Raw genomic sequence first — 21,375 nt, forward strand, 5'->3', positions numbered from 1 at the left:
AGGAAAGCTACCAAAAATGCTGACTTACTAAAGTTAACACTACTGAATTTTTATTTTTTTTACCTTGTAACTTTAATCACCTCAATTTTCTTGAAATCTAGTAGGTGTTTCTTTCCTTCATAGTGATTAAGAGGGAACACTGCACAGCATGCCAGACAGCAGCAGCAAAAGAAAAAAGGATAGGTCAGGAACTCCAGCTTGCAGTGCACACATACTCAAATTCATCAAGACACTTGGTGTTAAGGAGGTCCCAGCAAACATACATCTCTGTTTATTAGTTATTGTTGATATTTCTAGTGTTATTAAATGCTTTTTTTTAATATACATGCATTACCAATAAGCAAAGGATAAAGCAAGATTTCCTAAAGAGTAGAATATACAGGCATTTATGTCTGAAGAGAAATGAAACGTTACTACATATTTTAGAAATCACTTGTACTTATTTATATCTAACTACAACTCTAACTATCTCGGCAACTTTAACCTTGCTCACATGCAATGTGGGCAATGGAATTTGCATACAGTTTAAAAGCTTGGAATATTTCTGCAATGAAAACTAGAATCCATCTTGAATTCCTCTGAGACTTGGGAGAAAAAACAAGTCCAATTAGTTCACAGAAGACCAACTGGAACTGCATTGGCAGAGCACCTTATTTTCAGCAAGTCAGTCACTGTATAGAAAGTACATGCCTGTATGAAAATTCGAGAATCTATTTTAACTACATTAGACAGCAAGCTGACTTTGACATGACTGAAACAAGGCCCACTGTCTATCACTTTGCTTCATCATTTTAAAAAATATTGTATTTGTCTGAGGTATCTGTGGTTGAGAGGGGTACACCTTAATTTCTAAGTAAACCAGATTATGTGAGGATAACTTTTCTGGCCCTATTTTATTTAATTTGACCAACAAATGAGTAATTATGTTTCAGTAAGCTGAGCTGCCAAAGCACGTGATAGTCTTCACCAGTCAGTTTTACAAAGGAAGCCTTACTTACAGTGCCATAGTCTACTGCACAAATGAATTGGGGAAAAAAAATATCAGTGCTGTCCTAGAAAACAGTTATGATGACTAAGTAACTGCTGATGGTTAATAAAACTGTGCTCACATTTGATGGTAACATATCTGGACTTTCAAAGAATTTACACCTTGCATATTTTATATCAGGACAAATTATATATAGTGATAATTTGCATTTAAAAATGAAAAATGGCCATCCTGCAAAGCAGCATCTGATTTCCATTTCCATTCATCTATTCTGTTTTTCTCATTCTTCTGCTTCTTGTTTCTTCCTTTCTGCATACACAGTAGGACATAATTATATGCAAAATTGTATTTATAATACACATCAACAAAAACAAATCCACTTCTCTGTTATATTTAGCCAGATACGACATGAACTGGGACACTTCGTCTATAGCATTTCACCATCAAGTAAATTAATTACCTGCACCTTCCAAGGCATCTGTATTTGCATTATTACTCCCTTGCTGTACTCTTTCGAAACTGGCTATTCAGTAAGCTCTAAATATAAGGAATGCCACTCCTCATTTTGCTTCAATGATCAACCCTCCCTTTAGGTATTAGGACAGTTGGAGGGATGGATCATTCTAGAAACAAGGTAACCTCATCAAGTTATTCCTCTCACAAGGACAGCACAGCCTTGTAGATAATATCAAATAGGGTATATTGACAAATACATGTTTTTCCATTAGATGCTTCCACTTGTTTATAAAAACAGGCACCAGTAAGTCTTTCTTTCGACAACCCAGCCTTCTGACTACTGCGACTCTCTCTGGAACCAAAAGTCACCACACTTCATTTACCTTTATGTCATTCCAGGGACAGCAGTCCCACTTTTCATGTAAGTGACTTGGGCTTGCAGATGAAATGATACCTATTGCACAAATTTCAAGAGCACTACAGGAAAAAAACACAACACTGAACCCACCAGAGCTTCTCAGCTGCACTTTTGAAAGGAAATCACAACTTCCCATAACCAGCCAGGCTGCTCAAATTACTTCAGCCTACTCATCAGGGATATAATATGGAAAAAAAAAAAAAAAAAAAAAAAAAAAAAGAAAAAAAAGAAAGAAAAGAAATCACAGAGAAAAAAACCTAAATCAAAGCCACAGATACTATTTCCAACAAAAAAGCCCTCTGTGTGGATTCAGTCTGCAGACCACCTTTCCTAGCCTGCAAGTACTGATGAACCCCACTTTAAAAATAGAATTTTACTCAAATGGAAGATTTTTACAGTAAGGTAACACCTTGCTTTCTGCTAAGTCTCAGCCAGAATAAATGCAAAATGTGATATCAGCTTTCAATGTATTGCACAGTTCAATGGCACCTAGCAGCACACGCGATTAAGCACACTTTCAATTTTTGTCAATCAAATTCCAAGGTAGTAAAACTGACAACTCCTGTTGGAGTGCCTTTTTGTCACATTACTATTATTGGGTGACAAAGCTTTTCAACAGCTTTTTTTTTTTTTTTTTTTTTTCCTTGACAGTGCAGTGATTTTATTTTATTTTAGGTTGTTAGAAATATTTAAGTAAGGATGGCATTCCAGAGAAGAACACAAAAACTTCTAAGAAATTTCTCAGACCCTTTAACCCCCATGACTTTTTCCTTCTTTTAATATTGGCTATGTGCTGGAAGCCAACTGGAAGCTGAGCTACAAAGCCTTTGACCTCTCCATTAGAGCAGGAAAACTCACCCATTCCCCACTTCAGCTAACCGAGGGCTAACAAGTCAGCAGAATTAACTCACAGTGAAACTCATTGGTATGATGAGGAGCAGCTGGTAATTTCTGTTAAATACTTAAAGAATCTTTAAGAAAATTGTTTTTCCTTTGAACCCTTATGTACACTCTGTATTCACTGCCTGAATAATTTCCACATTTTGAAAAGACTGATGGTTCCAGGAAAAAGAGTTGAAGGGCTTCTGAGTAAATAATAAGCTATTTTATTCATATCTCATATTGGAGGACAGATGTTAAGATCATTCTTAACCTGCCCTTCTGACCAGATTTAACTTTTTCTCTCAAAATAAGAAACAGCTCTATTGCCTCAAATCCAGCTGCAGGGCATTCCAGATACCTGTTTCAGCTTACTGTGCCCGGGACAGGAAACATTGTTCCACTCTGTGCCCTTTGGAAAGTGATCTTCTTTCCTCTTTTCAGAATTAGAAGGGCCACTAGCAGTCATCTCCAGCTCATCCATTTGGTTCTCCGTTTCCTCAAAGCCACAGCAACTGGTTTCTTTCAGTTGAAACCCTCGGATCAACAGCTGACAGGCCTCCAAGTCAGCTTCCCACACTCTCTGAAGCAGCTGGCTCCCGCAACTGAAATAAAAGCCAAAAGAAAATAAAACTGCAGTTCAGGGAGAACAGTTGCTATTTCAAGTAACTTTGGGGTTACTGCTTGTGATTAGATAGGAAAACAAAAACAATGGAAAAACAACAGCAAATCAAAATGCTTCCACGGAGCTATTTCAAACTGAAAAGCAAAAACGTGGTGGTCTTATTGCAAAGCAGATGTCATTAAAAAGAAATCTTTAAGACGTTGTTTCCAACTGGCTACATGTGACCATCTCCTGATTTTATGCAAGTCCAGAAGCCTTGCACTCACCATCAGCGCTTTCTTGATTTTATCAGGTAAACCAGCCCAAAAGCAGTCATGCAGCTTTTGAATTCTTGTAGAAGATAATGGATCAGCAATCACATTATTTACCACGTTAAATCAGCTCTAATGTTTAGAAAATAGGTACAACCATGACTTCTAACTTTTTCATTATGCAGAAATGTGCATGCTTCGACCTAGAGAATCAGATTAAGCTGGTAATACCCTCTCTTTCAGACTTCTACTTTTGAAGTCGTCCTTATCTCTCCTTGAAGTGTTCTTTTGGGTTTTCTTGTGTATGTGTTTTTTCTTTTTTAATTCTGTAATTCTACAAAAAAATTATTAGGAAATTCAAAATACCAAATTTCTTCATTCTTTTAATGTATTACTCATTTCCCATAGCTGTACATGTACATTACAAATACATGTAAATTACAAATACTGAGATTTTTTCAAATAGATATTGTCATCTGAAGTAAAAAAGGAATTCTAGGAATAGTCACTTCTTCAGAACATGGCACAGAATACTAACATCACATTGCTCTTAAGAGATGTGGTCACATCTCCATTTAATACATCTTGTCTCTAAGGAACCAAAGGATTAAGTTGCCTGCAAAAATATAGAATATCACTGTTATGGCCTGGAATGGTATTCAGAAGCACTGATTCCCATGGCAATACACACTTCCAGGCAGATTTGAATACTAATATCTAATAACCACAAAACTTTTTCTCAGTGCTTTTCAAATTATACAATTTGCAATATAATAGTAGGCAATTAAAACTGATTAAAAGAAGGAAAATAACTATTTGATTTTAAATTTTCTGACCAAATTAAATACTAGCTTATCTTTTATTCTGTATGAGGGATAAAGGAGCTGCACTGCTTACAATGAATTCATTAATCTAACAAAGGTACATTTTTAAACTCTGCAAACTCAAGATGCCAAGCGGTACATTTCACAAAGCAGTATTTTGAGACTGAAGCAAAACTGGGCTCCATAAGATGAGGTATTTGATCTGGTCTTATAAGTCAGAACCAGTGGCTATTGAATGCAGCATGCAGCATGAGGTCTGCGAACTGGTTTCCCTCACTTTGTTCAGAGTGTCACTAATTAGTAAAAAAAACTCTTGATTGGATTATAGTTCTACGTAGGTAGCATTTTACTTCCCAAACCAGAAACATTAGATAACCCCCACTGTTTCTGTACTTGTCAGTCACACCATCATGGTTACAGCGAACATTTCTTTGCAGATATGCATACGCCCATTTACTTGCTTTTTGCCGAAGTTTGTTTGCAGTTATATATGCCAAATTATAAAAGGTTCAAGACACACTACAAACCTGAATAATAATTTTCAGTGACTAGCTTTGTTTTGACTCTTCATTTTAATGAAGAGCTCTATTGACAAAACTGGGACAGAGACACTGATACATGTGATATACGCAGTGGAAAAGATGAACAACATACATAAAAGTTATTGTGCCTGGGCTGCACTTATTCATCGCTGACTCAGCTCCTTGGTCAATATGCTTTTTGTTATGTTTTATCCTTGTTTTATTAATCAGCAATTACTGAATATACCTCTAATAGCTTGCTCTTATTTCAAAGGCACCTTTGTTTTATCATTGCATTAGTACAACTCTTGAACTAAGACACCAAAAATTATTAAATGATGTTACACTGAATTTTTCAACTGAAATCTGTAAACGTACATAGGCTTGGATGTTACAGGTCTACCTAAGCCCAAAGACTTTGCACCTTTTAGTCTTCATTTCAAAATTCAGTGTTTAGAAGCACTTTTCAAAAACACTATTACAATGGAAATTATTTGAAAGCTGTAAATAGTTGACAAAGAAAGAAAGAACAAATAATCATTACAAATTATTTTGGCCCCAAAAGGAAAAATCTATACATTTTATATCAGGTATGGAAGGTCAAGTGAATTTCAGAGTTTTTCTATGCATACATAGTAAAATCACACTTGCAGTCTCTAGGAAGTCAAAAGTCTGTGGGTACCTATGTTGAAGAGAGCTTCTCATGTATGCAACTCTTCAAAAAAATGGATCAAGATTGAGTTTGTTTTTGTTTTTTATTCCTATATCTACAAATACTTTAGGATGTATTAATCTCCAGATGCTATATGCCTGTCTGTATTCATTCCTAATGAAGTGGTATGTAAGTTCAACAGAGGTGGGAGAAATTATTTACTGGAATCCACAACATGTCATAATCCATCAGCCACTTATACAGACTCAGTAACAACAAAGCATACCTTAATCACTCAATGATTCTGAACTTCCAAGTGCCAGAGGGCTCGTGAGTCCCAAGTGCTGGGTTTTGTACAAATACTAGCCAGATTACAAGGAGCTAGATGCAAGCAGGAATGTTCAAAGAAACGCTAAGACAACAGTGGACTGAACGTAGCACATTAGTCACAGTACAACAGTTCAATTAGGTACATCAGTAAGTAATTAGTCTAATCACAGTCAAGCACATGGAGGTATCATAGTGAATGAGAATTCCAAGGATTTGCAGGAGGCCAATGAAACACGTCTGTGGTTGTTGAAGTTTTCCATTCCTCCATAAACTGATCACGGAGGAAAGACAAAAGATGCTAGCATAAAAGCATAATGGGAAAGTGATGGATACAAATGTTGTTCAGATGGAAATTGGTCTTTTGATATCAAATAAAAAGACCTTGAACAGCCTAGGGAGTGAAGGCTAGCTGTTATGTTTAACATAACAGAAAAGAAGGAACCAGTGAAGAAAATCAAACAGGATGACATGATCAGAATCACAGAGTTTAAAAACAGGAGGGAGAGAAAGAGAGCAGTCACTGCATTAGCAATGGCATTTTGACTGGATGAGGGTAGGGCAAGGCTGCTTTTGTCAAGCTGATGTATTTTGAAATGACTGAGATGCAAGACTCGATACAAGTAATTTTTTATCTGGATGGATAGCTCGGATGGATCTTATCTCTACAATACCATGCAAAAACAATCTACACAAGCAGGCCTAGCTGACCTGAAGAGTGCCTGAGACATCCACAACACAAATAGAAGGAGGAAGGAGAATTCTGGATTCAGTCAAGTTGATGATGATGAAAGAACTGTCACAAAAACAGAGCTGTTTATAGACAGGAGGAAATGACTGTGGAACAGAGAGGCTTATCTGTAAGCTCTCTTCATACAGCAGCTGTTGAAATTGTAGTTGCAGATGCCTTTGCAAAGTCTCAAGTAGGAAGTGGCAGCCACATGTAGTTTTCCAAGAAATACCACCAAACACCAGGAAGTGCAGGAATATGGAGGGCAACTTCAACCAAAATGTAACACTGTGTAAAAATCTTCTTGAGAGTCAAATCCAACAAGGATTCTCTTTCTTCCTTGAACATTGCTCCTCAGTCTCTCCACAGGATTCCCAGAAATACCAATGGGAGTACTGTGGCTCTCAGCACAACATTATTCTAAAGCTATTTATAGTGTTAACTGGAACTCTGAGAACACGACTTTCTTATTGAAAGCTTTGCAGACATACAAAAGGCACACTCAGTTCCGGAATATTATACTCTAAATGAAAACATGCCTATGTAAAAATAGTCAAAAGACTTTACATTAAGCCTCACTTAGAAAAAAATTCCCCCCAAACTCCTAGAAAGTAAATTGGAATCAACACAGGGAGATGTCAGTACTTGTAAATCTCACTATCTCTCACTTTTAGGAATGCCAATTTGTGAGTGAACTGTTAAAAGTGGTTTATGACACCCTGAGGTCAACATCGTATGTTGATACAAGATCTTGCTTATTTTAAGGACAGCAAGGGGAAATCCCTGTAAGAAGCCACTGAGAGTAAGAGCTGAGCTAAAAGTCTACACAGCGCAACATGTATTTAGAAACTGCATAAACAAAGGCTAACATAGGAGGGGTGATTAACTAAGAAGAACTACTCCAGACAATTTCCTTCTAATGAGTGAGCCATTACCCTTTTCCAGTGCTAGGCACGTTTGTTCACACACTGCACTCACTGACACTCAAGGTAGTTTTCTCTTGACAAGACAGCAAACAAAGTGCAACAATTGGGCAGAAACCAAAGGGATTTTCACTGTGACAGTTAAAATAGTGAGGCTGATGGAAAACAGCAATTGGAGTCTTTGCTGTATACACAGCTTCACTGTTGTTCTACTGTACAAACTAGGGAAAGTTTGTATGTATTTTGGTCTCTAATATCCTATTTATATTTTGCAACAGGGGGAAAGAACTAGATCTTCTTACTCCACATTTAGTTGTAACTTTGCTGTCTTTTCTTAAGGCAACAGCCACACAGTGAACAAAGGAAGCAAGCAAAGGAAAGAAAGTATAAAGCAATACTTAACTGACAGGGAACTAGAGGATGGAAGAAAACCATACTGCTTTATTCTTTGCAGAAACCCACCTTTCTGATTTGTTTTATTGTATTAATTCATTCATGCATTAAGAGCTCTATTTGTATTTGCCAACTATTTACAACTTCAGGAATGTGTGTAGCTTTTCTGATTTATAAAAACAAGATTTCCAGCCTGATCTGTTCTTGATTTTAATGTTAGCTGTATATTTTAAGATGCCTACAGCCAATCTGTTGAACAAACTGAGAATTACAGTATTCCTATCAGTATGTCACATGAGGCTCTAGGCAGAGGACGGCTCATAACCCTGTTTTCCCTGTCCATCTGGCTGATGTGCAACAGCAGTTTTGATAAAGGAGAAGGTATAGCTAGGGCTCATTGTATTGCAACTCACAGATGATGAACTTAGAAGAAAAAAAGGGTCAGGAAAAGGGAAAAAAACTTGAACTCTGTCTGAACAGCAAAACTCCCCAGCTCCCCCGCCCCCCAATTGCCTGCACCCCAGAAAGTCACCTTTTCCGAATATTTGAAATAAAAAGAATTTTTTCTTTCTTTTCTTCCTGCAACTTTCTTTAATCCTATAAACCCCTTCTTTACACACCAGTCACAGAATCTCAATTTCACAACTCAATTCCCCACATTGTGTCTCTTCTCTGCAATCTCCTCAGGAGCTGAAAATCTCATGAATTCACTTTGTATTGTTTTGATCATGTGTTTCTCCCCCAGTGTGCAAGACTTATTTTTCCTACTCCCTTATTTCAAAGCTCAGTAACAACACTTATTTGCTGTTCGGCACTATTATTGCATTTCTCCGTGTAAAAACAAGACTCACTCCCAGGAGGTTAGGAGACTTCATACTCCCCTGTCAGATGACAGCCTACTCGTACTCCTACTTTACAGACTAAATGGAACTCCTCAGCAAAGTCTGAAGCTTGCAGTATGCTTCTCTGACACAAGTGATTTGCTTCTCTAACCTTGCCTTCTCCCTTGTAAAACATACAATAATATCTAGCAGACTATTCAACAAAATATTTTATGGAAAGTAGTTTGAAGAAAATAACAAGTAGCTGACCCTCTTTAAATGTGATATTTAATGATTTGCTGGAGAATGCTCTGGACCACAAACACCAAGAAATCAATCCTCAAAATCTCCAACTAACTTCCAGACTCCTACATTTTTAACTTCTAAAGTTATGCCCTGGGATGACTTTTCTAAACCTAAATTTATGAGCCACGAACTTATTCTCTGTGCAACAGAGAACTACTCAAATACATGATAGTGCAGTAGACATAGACACTGCTTTCCTGCAGCTGAAAGAATGGATAATAGTAGTGGTTCTGCTTTCTACAGCATCTCAGGAGCAGAGGCAAATGAGCAAAGAGGAACAGATTTGAAGAAAGAGGTGAGCTGAGACTCCAGCCCAGACTAGCCCTCAACACTGTGGTTGTGGCATCCTCCTCTTGCCTATTCAGGGATGAAGTAGGGCAGTGTATACCTGGTGATGCAGTGGACAGAGTTCAAGGAACCAGGACTCCTGCATCCTTCTAACCCCTACAGTGTTGCTAGGGAATGCCAATATTCGTCTAAGTACTCTGGGGTTAAGAGCTATCTCTTCTTGGCTTGGTGAGCAAGAAGAACAAAAATTCAATTCCCAATTTGTTCCTAAATTCTAGAGGACTACAAATACAATCAAACTTCTAATTCTTACTTACTGGGAGAATAGAGAAGAATATCTCACTATGAAGGTATGCTCTGACCAACATGTTTCACATTGCCTAGTTTAGTGTCCTACTGATGGCGCTGTTAGAAACTCCACTCATAAATAGATAACATTGCAGACACCATAATGCCAGTGTAAGAAACATAGAATGGAATTGAAACATAACAAAACCACTTTGGAGGGGAAAACGCCATGCTGCAACACAGCTAATACAAGTGCTGCACAAACTCCTTTAGACTACTGCTGCCTGTTTCACGGACCTTGCTTCTTTCACATCTCTCTTTGCCCCTGCCTGAACCATCACTCCAGGGACAGTGTATCTTCCCTGCTGGCTTGCAACAACAACCTCCAAAGGTCTTTATATTCCTTCCAGATGAAAACTTAACTCTTACCTTCCCTGCTTTTCTTCCCTTTGTGCAAAGGATTTTACAGTATGCGAGAATGTGAAGACGTATGTATGTGAAGAGGTATATGCAGAGAGAAAATATGCCCTTTTAATTAGTACACTTTTAATGTAATGGTAATAGCACTGAAGTCAAGATCAATGTACCACATCTTTTAAATATTTCACAGTGATAAAAATAATTGACAAAGTGATACAAAGAAATTGACAAAGCAGGATAAACAAAGGGGAGCTGCGAGCGTAGGCAGTTTCCAGTATTGTACTTGTAACTGAATTACTTCTGCCAGCAGCTGAGATGCACACTGCTGAAAACATAACCTTTAGGGTAGAAAGCAAGACAAACTGTGCATTAGGAGAAAGAGCTGCAAGTGGACTGTTAACTTCACTTTAAAGTATGTGGCCCCTCATGGTGATCTCAGTAAAGAGAAAAATGTATGTCTGATAACGTTTACTACTTTTTTAATTAAAAAAAAAAAAGGCCTTTAAACTACAGAATCATTATCCACAGACTTTTCTACTCAAAATAAAGTATTGCCTATTGTTTTTGGGATACTGAGGAAGCAAAAGCTAAACTGAAATCCACAGAAGAAAAAATTGACATAAGAAGTTAATTCTGTGTTATGCTGATATTTTTTTGTGAAATGTATTTATGCTTTATGACTGCTCTTTCTTTCCTGAAAGACCTGTTCAAAATAAGGAGCATGAACAATTTTTCTAGTGCTTAAAACCAGTAATGGAAACTTGATTAAGGTTATTTAAAAAAAAGATAGCATACAATGCTGAACAACTTTTTTGTTTTCTCTCCAATCCTCCAGCCGTTTATTTTATCCAGCACAAAACTTTAATCACAGCCTGTCATTTTTCTATCAATATTCAATGTCACTATGTTATCCTTAAATTATCTCCACTGGAAACACAAAATGACAGGCTGCTGCAGCTGATGCTTTTCACTTTGATCGTTAATGCAAGATGGATGTGGGAATGGAAACCTATGCATCAAATGCAGGAAATCAACTAATTTACAAGGGAAGGAGGAAGGCACCTTGTAGGAAGAATTTACTACTCAATTTAGTCCCTACATATATTGTAGTTTATTTTTATTATATTACCTAATCTATAATGTCAAAATTTACTGCTTGCTCTTAGGACTATTTATTTCTCTTAAGAAAAGGTATAGAGTTACAAACCTTTACCCTCACCTCTATTGAGAGCATTAATTATAAATAGTCTGTTCTAAAAGAGAAAAACTTAACTTTGATAGATGAAGAGAAAGCGATCAGGGAATTCTTCTTATTAAGTAAGCCACAAAGTCAGCTTCTCAACCATGGTTTATCATTCACCTCATTCATAATCTGATTAAGCACCTTCAAGTTTGGTAGCAACACTGATAACTCAGTCTGCATCCCCCTTGCCTTTGGCTCCTGCAATAACAGCAAAGCCCCACAATGTCATTAAACAGTTGGTTTTTGTTTTTGGTTTTGGTTTTTTTTGAGTGGATGGAGATTGCTGGAATGAGATCTTTATCTGCACTGTTTAATATCTGATCCCAAATGAGATTTAAAGGAGGAACAGAAATTAAGCCTAGTTTTGGAAAGCATGTATCTCAGGGTTTGTGCATTCATCTAAGGTCTGTTCAAATCACTGAGCTGTCGCACAACCATAAGTACTATCACGAACTTGAGCCTCAAAATAGATTCAAATTCTAGTGGCTTTCACTGAAAATGAAGGAAATTAGTGGCTTTTAAAGCCACAACCAGCTCTAATCCAAGAAAACACATTTGTTTCCAAAAGCATGCAATGGGAAAAAAACACAGCATTTGAATTGAGGCCACATTCTCAGCTGTCAGAAATCCATGCTGTTGCAATCACAGCTATGTCTATTTATACCGACAGAAGAATGCATTCTTATCGCAAACCAATTAGAATAATGAGCCTGATCTCTTAGTGTTTATTATCATCTCTGGCCACAAGTGCTAGGAAGAGTACAGAAGGTATTTACAATTCTCCCATGTTTATTCTTTATTCACCTTTGCTCTCTAATTTAAAATGCCACAGTTTATAATATATTCCCTCCCTGAAAGGGCGCCAGATTGCAAATATCAGTGTCAAGTGAATTTGGGAACATGAATCATCTTGTGTACTGCTGACTGAGCAAGAATTAAGCACACATAAAGAAATGCCCTTTTAGAAAAGATACTATCAGGAGAGATAACATATTCTCACCATGTAGGAATGTACCTTGAAACTGAACCTTTGTAACTAGGAAGACATGCCTGGAAAAATGAGAGAGCTGGCAAAATACTGATGTCAATAGGTAAATGCTTCCAGAGCTTTCCTGAAAGAACTGAAGGCACAATACAAGCCGCTGGAGCTGTGGGGTTGAATAAGGTCAAATTCTATACTGGTATAGAGGAAAGGCCTACAGATTCTCCCTTTTGGATTCTGTTAGCTGCACCATGCAGGTTAGGGCCCGCATGCCTGCTCAACCTGGCAGTATGCTCCCATCAGTTAGTACATTAAGTAATGAATGCTTCCAAATGCCAGAGGGAAGGACTGTTCCAGTTGTAGGCAAGGTAGTGTTATCCTACATCTTTCTATTCAGGCTATACAGGTGGTGATATCTTATTTTTGAGTCTTGCTCGTAGGGAAGTACTCAAAAAGAGCAGCAGTAAGAAACTGCATGTCCATTTATGAACAACTTTCTTCCCAAGTTTAGAAGGGATCAGATCTTTCTCAGTACCTATATTAACTTACATGCAGCCACCAGGGAACCTGTTAAAATAGCATCAACTTAACATCACTAATACTAAGGTAACAAACAGCTTTGCACATCTCTGCCTCCTCCATGTATGTACATAATTACATGTCCACAGTGGAGAAAGCTTTGCATGAGATCAGCTCACAGAGTAGACAACAGCTGGGCAGAGCTGGGCAAGGTACAGATAATGGTGGTGGGCAAAGAGAAGAACTTTTAAGCATTTACAGCCATTTACAGCACTCACCTTCATCTCAGCAAAAATTAAAAGATTGAGAAAAGACTCATAAAATTACTGAAAACAGTCGTCTGCTTAACTGGATGCCTTTCATCAAGTTATCAAACTCAACCCCTAGTTTTGGAATGCCTCTCAGCTGACACTGTTGTCTTACAAAACATCTGCTTCCATTATCCATATGGGAAGATGAAACCTCTGCACTTTAGCTTGACAGAGCAACCAAAGGCAACACCTCAGCAGCTATAGCACACAGCAAGTACATCCTATTCTTCCTAGAAACTGCAGAGTCAAGGTGAAGGTCCAGGACCTCATCTTAAAATATACTCTGAGAAGCAGAGGAGGACATCAGTGGCTAAAGACACTTTCTGAAACAAGTGGAGCTTTCTATCTCACAGCCAAAGCCTCTTTGCATGGGAAATGGAAAAATATTTAAAACAAATTACCAAAGCTCACTGCCTCAACCTTTCCTTCATTAATGCAATTACAAACTCGCACAAACACCTGCAAGGAAACTGTACAGGCTTTCAAGTCAAAATGCCAATGTAGCCTACTCTCAGGAGGAAGAAGCCAGTGCATCTGATATTAGCCATGTCGGACATTCACCATTCACAGAATGAGATCCTCTCACATTCATGAGTATCAATGATTAAGGAAAAAAAGATGAATTAGAATTGCAAACTCTTAATAAAATTCACATAATTCGGTGACGTAGGAAGAGATGACAAAACATGGAAGAGTGCAAATGCCTGACCAATAAATAAATAAATAAATAAAAGAGAACACATTACTTCTGCTCCAAAACTGAGAAATCTCAGTACACCAAAGCAGCAGCGAAGAGATGTGGAATTACTTATTCTTGGTGAGGCAAGAGTTTGCACCATAGAGGTCTACTGTGACGATAATGAGTTCCAGCAGATTGTTAAACTGCAGTTTTGCAGGCATGACTGACCAGCACTAGAACAATGCAGCATAAGAAAAAGGCATACAGGCGAAGAAAAGATCCTAACAAAATACACAATTACTAATCATCTAGAAAGGCTGTGAACTTTTAGTACTATTTTTTTCTGTAGGCAAGGAAAATACTTTCTGTTTTTAGAAGAGGAGACCCAGCCTTGCCATCCGATGATTTTTGCTATGCTAAGTATAAAATTAGTGGAATACAAAGAGCCTGAAGGGAAAGAGTGAAGGGAGTAAGATTTCTTATGAATAAGCAGCACAATCCTCTGTCACTCTGTCTTTGCCTATGCTGCACACTAACTACTGAAGTTAATTCAGTAACTTTAAAAAAAAACCTCTAGCCTGGATGAAATCTTAATTAATATGGACAGAGTTACTAAAGGCTGTGTGACCACGTGCTTTGTTTTTTCTAAAGCTTTAAGAGACATTGGAAAGTGGTCCCAAATCTGACCTCCTTTCTCTTTAAAACAAAAACAACAACAAAAAACCAAGCTAGTTTCAATACTGAGACCAGATTTAAAAGAAACAGAGCTTTCCTCTGCTTATCATAAACCAGTATTTTCATGTATCAAAGTTCCTCCATCGACCAATTAAAAAGATAAAAATAAATCAATATTTGTAATCCAGCATTCCTCTACTAGTGAAAAATAAAGTAATTTTAAAAAGTTAAAGGATAAAAAGCAATGAAAACCACTAAGTTTACAATTCTTGTGCTCTTCTTCAGTTTATTATTTCATATAGTAGCCAAACATTAATTTTAAAATGTTCTGGGAAAAAATATTTATGAAAATGCGTATATCTCCTTAAAGAGGAAAAGTAAAATCTGTGTATGCTTCCTTCCCCATAGAGAAATACTAGATTTGAAAGCCCCTCCAGCACAGCCCTTCTCTTCTGCAAAGGGCTCTCTTCAAACCTCAGCCAGCAGATGCTTACTTGGGAATCAAAACAAAATTCTTTTCCACTAGCAGCAAGCACTTTCCTACCATTACAGAGCCAGGAGATCCCTGTTGCTGCCTCAAAAGACATGGTGGGTCCCACTGGTAAAATTATCTGGTGAATGCCAGGAGCAAGGATCTTTTTCATTTTTGCACTTGGTATTTGAGTATGTACATGCGTGCACCACTCCGTCCCCACTGAAACCAAGATTCTTAGTGGAAGAAGCAGATCCTTTGCCCTACCTCATCTTTACAGCCCATGCAGAATGTGTTCATCCACATATGGGTGGGAATACTGGTAATGCTGGTGTTGAAGGACACAAGTAAGATGTTGGGAACCAAGAGTTGTATCCTGGCAGAAAATGCAAGTTTATCCTCAAAGGATCTCTGCCATGGGACCAGATCACCATGAAGATGAAATGCACATTATGCCCAAGAGGCATGATTACAAGCTGTAATCTGCTGCACTTTCAGAAAGATTATTTCAGCTTACACCCTCAGTGGAAAATGATAATCCAGAAACAAAAAGAACAGCAAACATTCTCCCCCTTCCTCCAATCCTTGTTAATCTAGGCTAATCCATTTCCATGAGAAAGTATCATTAAATTTCTCACGAGGTTATTTAGATTTAAATTTGCTAAGCATTTCTAAGATACTGTGTGCTGGCAAATCATCACAGACATTTTCAAATATACTGCAAGGGACTGTGAAGACAATAAGAACATTTAATGAGAGTCTGCACTATGGTCATACAGTCTAAGATACCTTGGAAACAATCTTCTAAGTTTAAGAGTGAGAACAGATTTTCTATGAATCAAGTGCATTCCTATACTTCTACTTCGTCACTTTTTTTTTTTTTTTTTGTCCTTGGTGACATACAAAGAGAAGACACAAAAAATAAAGAGTACTAAGAAATAAAGCTGGAAACAAAATGAAGAAAGTAAGAATAAAACACTATTTAAAAAATGGAAATGAGATGAATAGAAGCAAGAGGGAGAGAGAAATCAAAATAGAGACTGGGATAATCAGAAAGCCCTCTCTCCAGGAACATTAACTTGAAGAATTGCAAACAAGGAGGCACACAAACATCTAAAGTAGAGGTGATAAAGAAAAAAGAAAAAAAAAGCACTCAGAAAGGCTACTTAAAACTTATTAATTAAATGGACTCACTATCACGTAAACTAAATTTTCATAACTATTTAAGATACCCTAAATAAAGCTGGACTTGTACAGCAATCAAAAATTACCTGTAATTTATTGGCTAGCACATCTAGCAGTTTGCTTTTCATCACTCACAGCTCCTTTTATTCGTGGATATTTTGGGTTAGTGAACTTTCACTCACAAGAATTGCACCAACACAAAAGATCAGTGGGATAATAAAACAGCTTGAATATTGTTTCTGGATATCGAGTGGGAGCCACTTTGCATACACATACTGATTTTGCTAATTTCTCCCTTCCCTACAGAAATCTATTCAAAATGCTATTTTTGTTTATGAAATCCCAAGCTCTTGTTATCAGCTACACAGCTGAAGATACAATCCTCCAATTCATGATATCATAACCTCTCCATAGCAAGCAAGTGCAAAGACATAAGTTGTTGCTTTCAGGCTGGATAAGAATATTAGGATAACATATGCCTTTAAGAAACAATAAGCCTGCATTCATGACAATGCCTCTCATGTGAACTGAAAAATAATGTAACTGAAACAAAGAGAATGTATTGTTCAGAACAAGGAGAACTGATTCTCCAAAGAAGCATATTCAATCATCCCCATGTGGGGTTGGCAACACCTCAGAGTTTTTTAAACATTCCTGAAACCAGATAGGTGTTTCGCTGGTGGTTGAAGGCTTTATGGGAACCCATCTGTATGCTAAAACTACACAGTATGTTAAAGAGAGACGTTCACTCTAAAGAGCATAAAAACACATTTGTGGCCGAATGCCTTCAGATGTCACAGAAGAGTTTTCTTTCAGTTTTACAAGCCTACCTGATAACTTGTTTACCATTTTCACATTCAGTGCCAACAACTTCTAACGATGTTCCAAATTTTCAGCATTCCAGATAATCACAGAGCATACCTAGTGTGACATCCCTTTGTTACAAATGCACAGGTGAGCGCATTTACATGCACAAGCACTTTTTCAGGTAGAAAAGGATCTCTCAAGCAACAACTTAAAGTCATGGGCAAACAACTAATTTTGGGTAGCTAACTTCATATATTCAATGTCATATTAATTTATAGTCCATACAGACAAGAACAGTACAGAATGTTGTAACCAGATGACAGAGCTATCCATCCACAGGGACACAGTCTTTTCCATGTGTTCTGAGCTTTAAGACCATCAGCTACAAGAAATACTGTACTTAGTGTATTTTGAGAGTGTTCATACTCAGCTCTGCTCCCAAAAACGTTTCTGAATCTTAGTACCTTACAAAGGAGGCCTGAGACACATAGTATGTAAGCTAACATGATGAGTAACAGAGGAAGAGAATGGCTGTTATAAAAGCATTCATTTTTAAGTAAACTAGGAAGTGATAGGTTAGCAATTAATGTTGACCTGCATGTTATGGTATGGCCCCCTCAGGACACTGGAGGTCTTGACTAAAAGGAGGAAGCTCAAGGAAGGTGACACATTCAAACACACTACATAAAAATATCACTTGCATGGAAAAACCACAAATTTCCATTACAGGAATGCAAGTTGTGCTAAACGCACACAATCCCCTTCACCCCTCACTGAACAAGTGCAAATGAGCAAATCTTACAGTGGAGCAGGACTTCACTGCATTTCCCACACTGTGCACCCTTGAGCTGAAAAAAGCCACCATTAAAATGAGAACAGTCACTGCCAAAGAGAAAACAAAGGAAGACAAATATCGGAAGAGAATCAATTAAAGACAAAAGGTTTTACATACGTTTGAAAAGTAACAAGGTGCTGTATCATTAACAATCAGTAATGGCAAAGTACAGGCATTGCAGTACTACATCTTACTCACAGGCATATCTATTCATTTCCTTATACTTGCAGAATAAGATAAAATAGCTCAATAAAACACCTTTGTGTAATTGTCACCAGTTATTCCTGAAAAACATTATTCCCCCAAAATAATTTCATGATTTCTATCTGGGAATTAAAAATCCACGTTTATGTGATGAACGGAAGTCACAGAATAATCTTTTGAGGCCTGAAGACAAGTACAATCACATTAAATTCCCTCAGCTCAAGAAATGTCATCTTTACATCAGCTGGTACAAAAAATTGTTTCCAGCCTGAGGCAGTTACGATAAGGGATTTAGAAGCCATCACCATGTGGCCCATGAGATACAAAGGAATGCACCACAGCATATACAGCGTCTGTTGCTCACCATTTCGGAACTAATGTTCTCACAGCTGTGTGTGACTTAGACCAGCTGGGAAGAAGAAAGGGACTAAATGAGTCGCTGGAAGAATCCAGTATTTTGCCTAACCTGTGTTTAACACTGCTGCAGCAGAACCGTGGGTAAGCAAAATAAGATCTGATGATTATACAGCACGGATGGAGCTGTGGGTTCCCTTGAAAGAAATACACGTAACATGCAGTCTTAGAGAGAGCAAAAATGGTATTTCAGCCATATCCACGCTCTGCTAAGATGTTGCCACCATCTGAACAGCCCTCAGTTCAACCGAGGCAGGTCAGGGGTTACACAAAATGACCGCAGGCCATCTGGCATTCCCAGGCAAGCCTGTGCTGCTGTGCATGTGAGAAGAAGCATTACAAAGCCAGAGTGCAGCCTTAGAGTCGCAACTCACCTCAAGCAGAGGGCTGGCTTTCTGCATCAGGATACACAGAACACCAACAACCCAAGCTGAAATCTTTCCCTTGCAGTACGTAAGAGGCTGTAGGCTGCCACAGAGGGATTCTGTCATTAAAACATTTGCAACCTTAGACTTGCAGGCTTGAATAACACTTTCTGAAAGCATGGTGTCAGACTTCAGACAGAGCTCTTGAGTGCAAGAGACCAAAGAGCTCTAGTTGGACACAGGGACCTCACCTTACTGCAGAAATTCATCGCTGTCTCAAGAAATGTTTAAAAGTCTAATGATTTAATTAGTGATGAAGCCAGGTCCTTCTGGGGTTTCTGCTGCCTCAGGGTTCAATTTGCTACAGCAGGTCTGGCTCTTGCATTCTGCAGAGGGATAAATGATGGTCCCCAGGTCTTTCGTTTTTCCTGATGTTTCCTTTGTTCTCTGCCTCATCCCCCTTAAAAACGCATTTTTCTTTGCCACTTCCCCTACCCAAATGCATTTTTCCCTTCATCACATTGCATGCCTGTCATTAATTGTTCAGGCTACGGTTTACGCATAACTTTTCTGTTTACATGCAGTGCCACCCAAGAAATATTTGGCATAAGAAAAAAAGAAACAAAAGGATTCTTAAGGTAAATGTGAACTGAGCCAAACCAAAAAAAAGGGAACACAACAATTCTGCTGCATTTTCTCTATCACTCCAGAGTGCAAATTTCACAGGTTATCAATTTCTAATAAGTTTCACAAAGGATAATTAATTCCAAATTTGTTTCTACAAATATTTAACAGATGTACTCTTGAAAAATAAAGTACTTATCTCATACTATATCTCATGGAGCTGATTTTTCTGCTACTAATAATATTTAATTTTCTTAGGTATAAAAGCCTTACAGGGGGTGCTCTGAAAGTAATGTCTCCTATTTTATGATGTAGATCCACAACATTAAAGTGGATATTGGTGGTATGGCAGTAGAGGTAGAACTTTACTGTCAATACATTCCATTACATTTTGTCGCCTGCTATATCAGTTAAGTACTTACAGCTTAGAAGCATCAATATTGTTACTATACGTTATATCTAATTTTTAATTAAGAGCAAGGTATTTATGTTTGCTTATTAGTGTTCTTTTGTTGTTGCTGTTGTTTTCTTTGTTTGTTGGTTTTGTTTTTGTTTTAATTAATCTACAGGAAAACTTGTCTTACAGTTACAGATATGAAGCCTCTTCAGCTACATTGAAATCAGACACAGTTCTGAAATTGGTAATGAAGTATTAAAGTTAGGGGGGACAGGCAATACACAGACAGTTTGATCTTTGAAGTCTGCTTCCACCATTTTTCACTCCATTCTGAATTACCTTCAAGCATGAGAGTTACTCAAATAAGTGCCTCTATTCCACATTATGAGTGAGCAAATAAAAAAGTTTAGAACCATCTCTACCAATATGACAACAAACACAAATAATGAATGCAACTAGATTATTAATTATACCTACTCAGAAATAGAAAGAGAAGTAAAGTTAATCTGGGAATTGCACTTTCATTTAGTCAAAAACTCCAATTACAGCCTATGAAAGCTTTTTCTAATAAAAATGCACGGGGAAGAAAAGTCCACTTTTCTATCACAACAGTGTAACAGTTGCTAACAATTGCCTAATCCTTCAAGAAGCAGCTTAAAAGTTGAGGGTAATCTAGAGCCCTCTTCACACAGCAAGAAGAAATACATGTATTCTGTGTTAGGATTCAGTTCCGAAAATATCTCCATTGTTGTTTTGGTTTCTATTGCTTTCCAAACCCTCAAAATAGCATTCATTCAAAACTGTTATATAGATGGTCATTACTTTTTAAGGACACCCAGGACTGAAGTAAAGATTTCCTTGGCTCTGCTCAGAGTTGGGTTTTGCAGAGGAATACAGCAGTGCCTTTCCAACCAGCTGCAGCAGCCACAAAGCTCCACAACTTTTGGATGTTCAACAGTTCACACCACAGACTACAGCACCTGAAGGCTGAGCTGAGCTTGGCGGTGAGGTGTGCACCAACCACATGTGTGCTCCCTTGTCTCTGGCCCTATCAGCTCTGTTCAAGAGCAGTCTTGTGCACTGGAGAATCCAACCCCAGCAATTCTTTCTTTTACCTATATTCATTGACAGGCTGCTAGCAAATCTGTTGAACATGGCCAGGAACAGAGGTCACAGCAGTGATGTTTATGGGATTTCGAACTTCAAAGTATTCTGGTATTATTCTCACACAAATTCAAAAGCATTCCTATAATATTTATGCATGCCAATGCTGCATTAAGAATCATTTTTTAATCTTTCAAGGTATCTTTCCATGATATCTTCCTTACCTATGTAGTTTGTCTTCCAGCATCTCCATGTACTTTTCAGCATTTTCCTTTATGCTGCTCGCTGCAAGATAAAATTCAAAAGTTAGATAATGTTATAACTATTTAGTGTTTTTTTCTTTTTTTGTTTTCATTTTGTTTTATGTCATCTGACCTCTTACTCATAAATTCCATTAATCATTACCACATTCACAGTACATTGCATTCCCCCTTTTTCTTGAAAGTCTG

At 37.7% G+C, this 21,375-nt stretch overlaps 1 protein-coding gene across 1 annotated transcript in view; it reads right to left on the minus strand.

The window, feature by feature from the left end:
• DISC1 (DISC1 scaffold protein) overlaps positions 1-21,375 on the minus strand; it is a gene marked incomplete at both ends in the record, with an annotated part of 205,343 nt that overhangs the window by 17,950 nt on the left and 166,018 nt on the right. The window contains 2 exon segments of the mRNA XM_079549936.1: positions 3,103-3,346; positions 21,151-21,211. Coding sequence (XP_079406062.1) covers positions 3,103-3,346; positions 21,151-21,211 — 305 coding nt within the window.

This window comes from Tetrao urogallus, assembly GCF_951394365.1.
Source record: "Tetrao urogallus genome assembly, chromosome: 2".
In the NCBI taxonomy this organism is placed as follows: Eukaryota; Metazoa; Chordata; class Aves; order Galliformes; family Phasianidae; genus Tetrao; species Tetrao urogallus.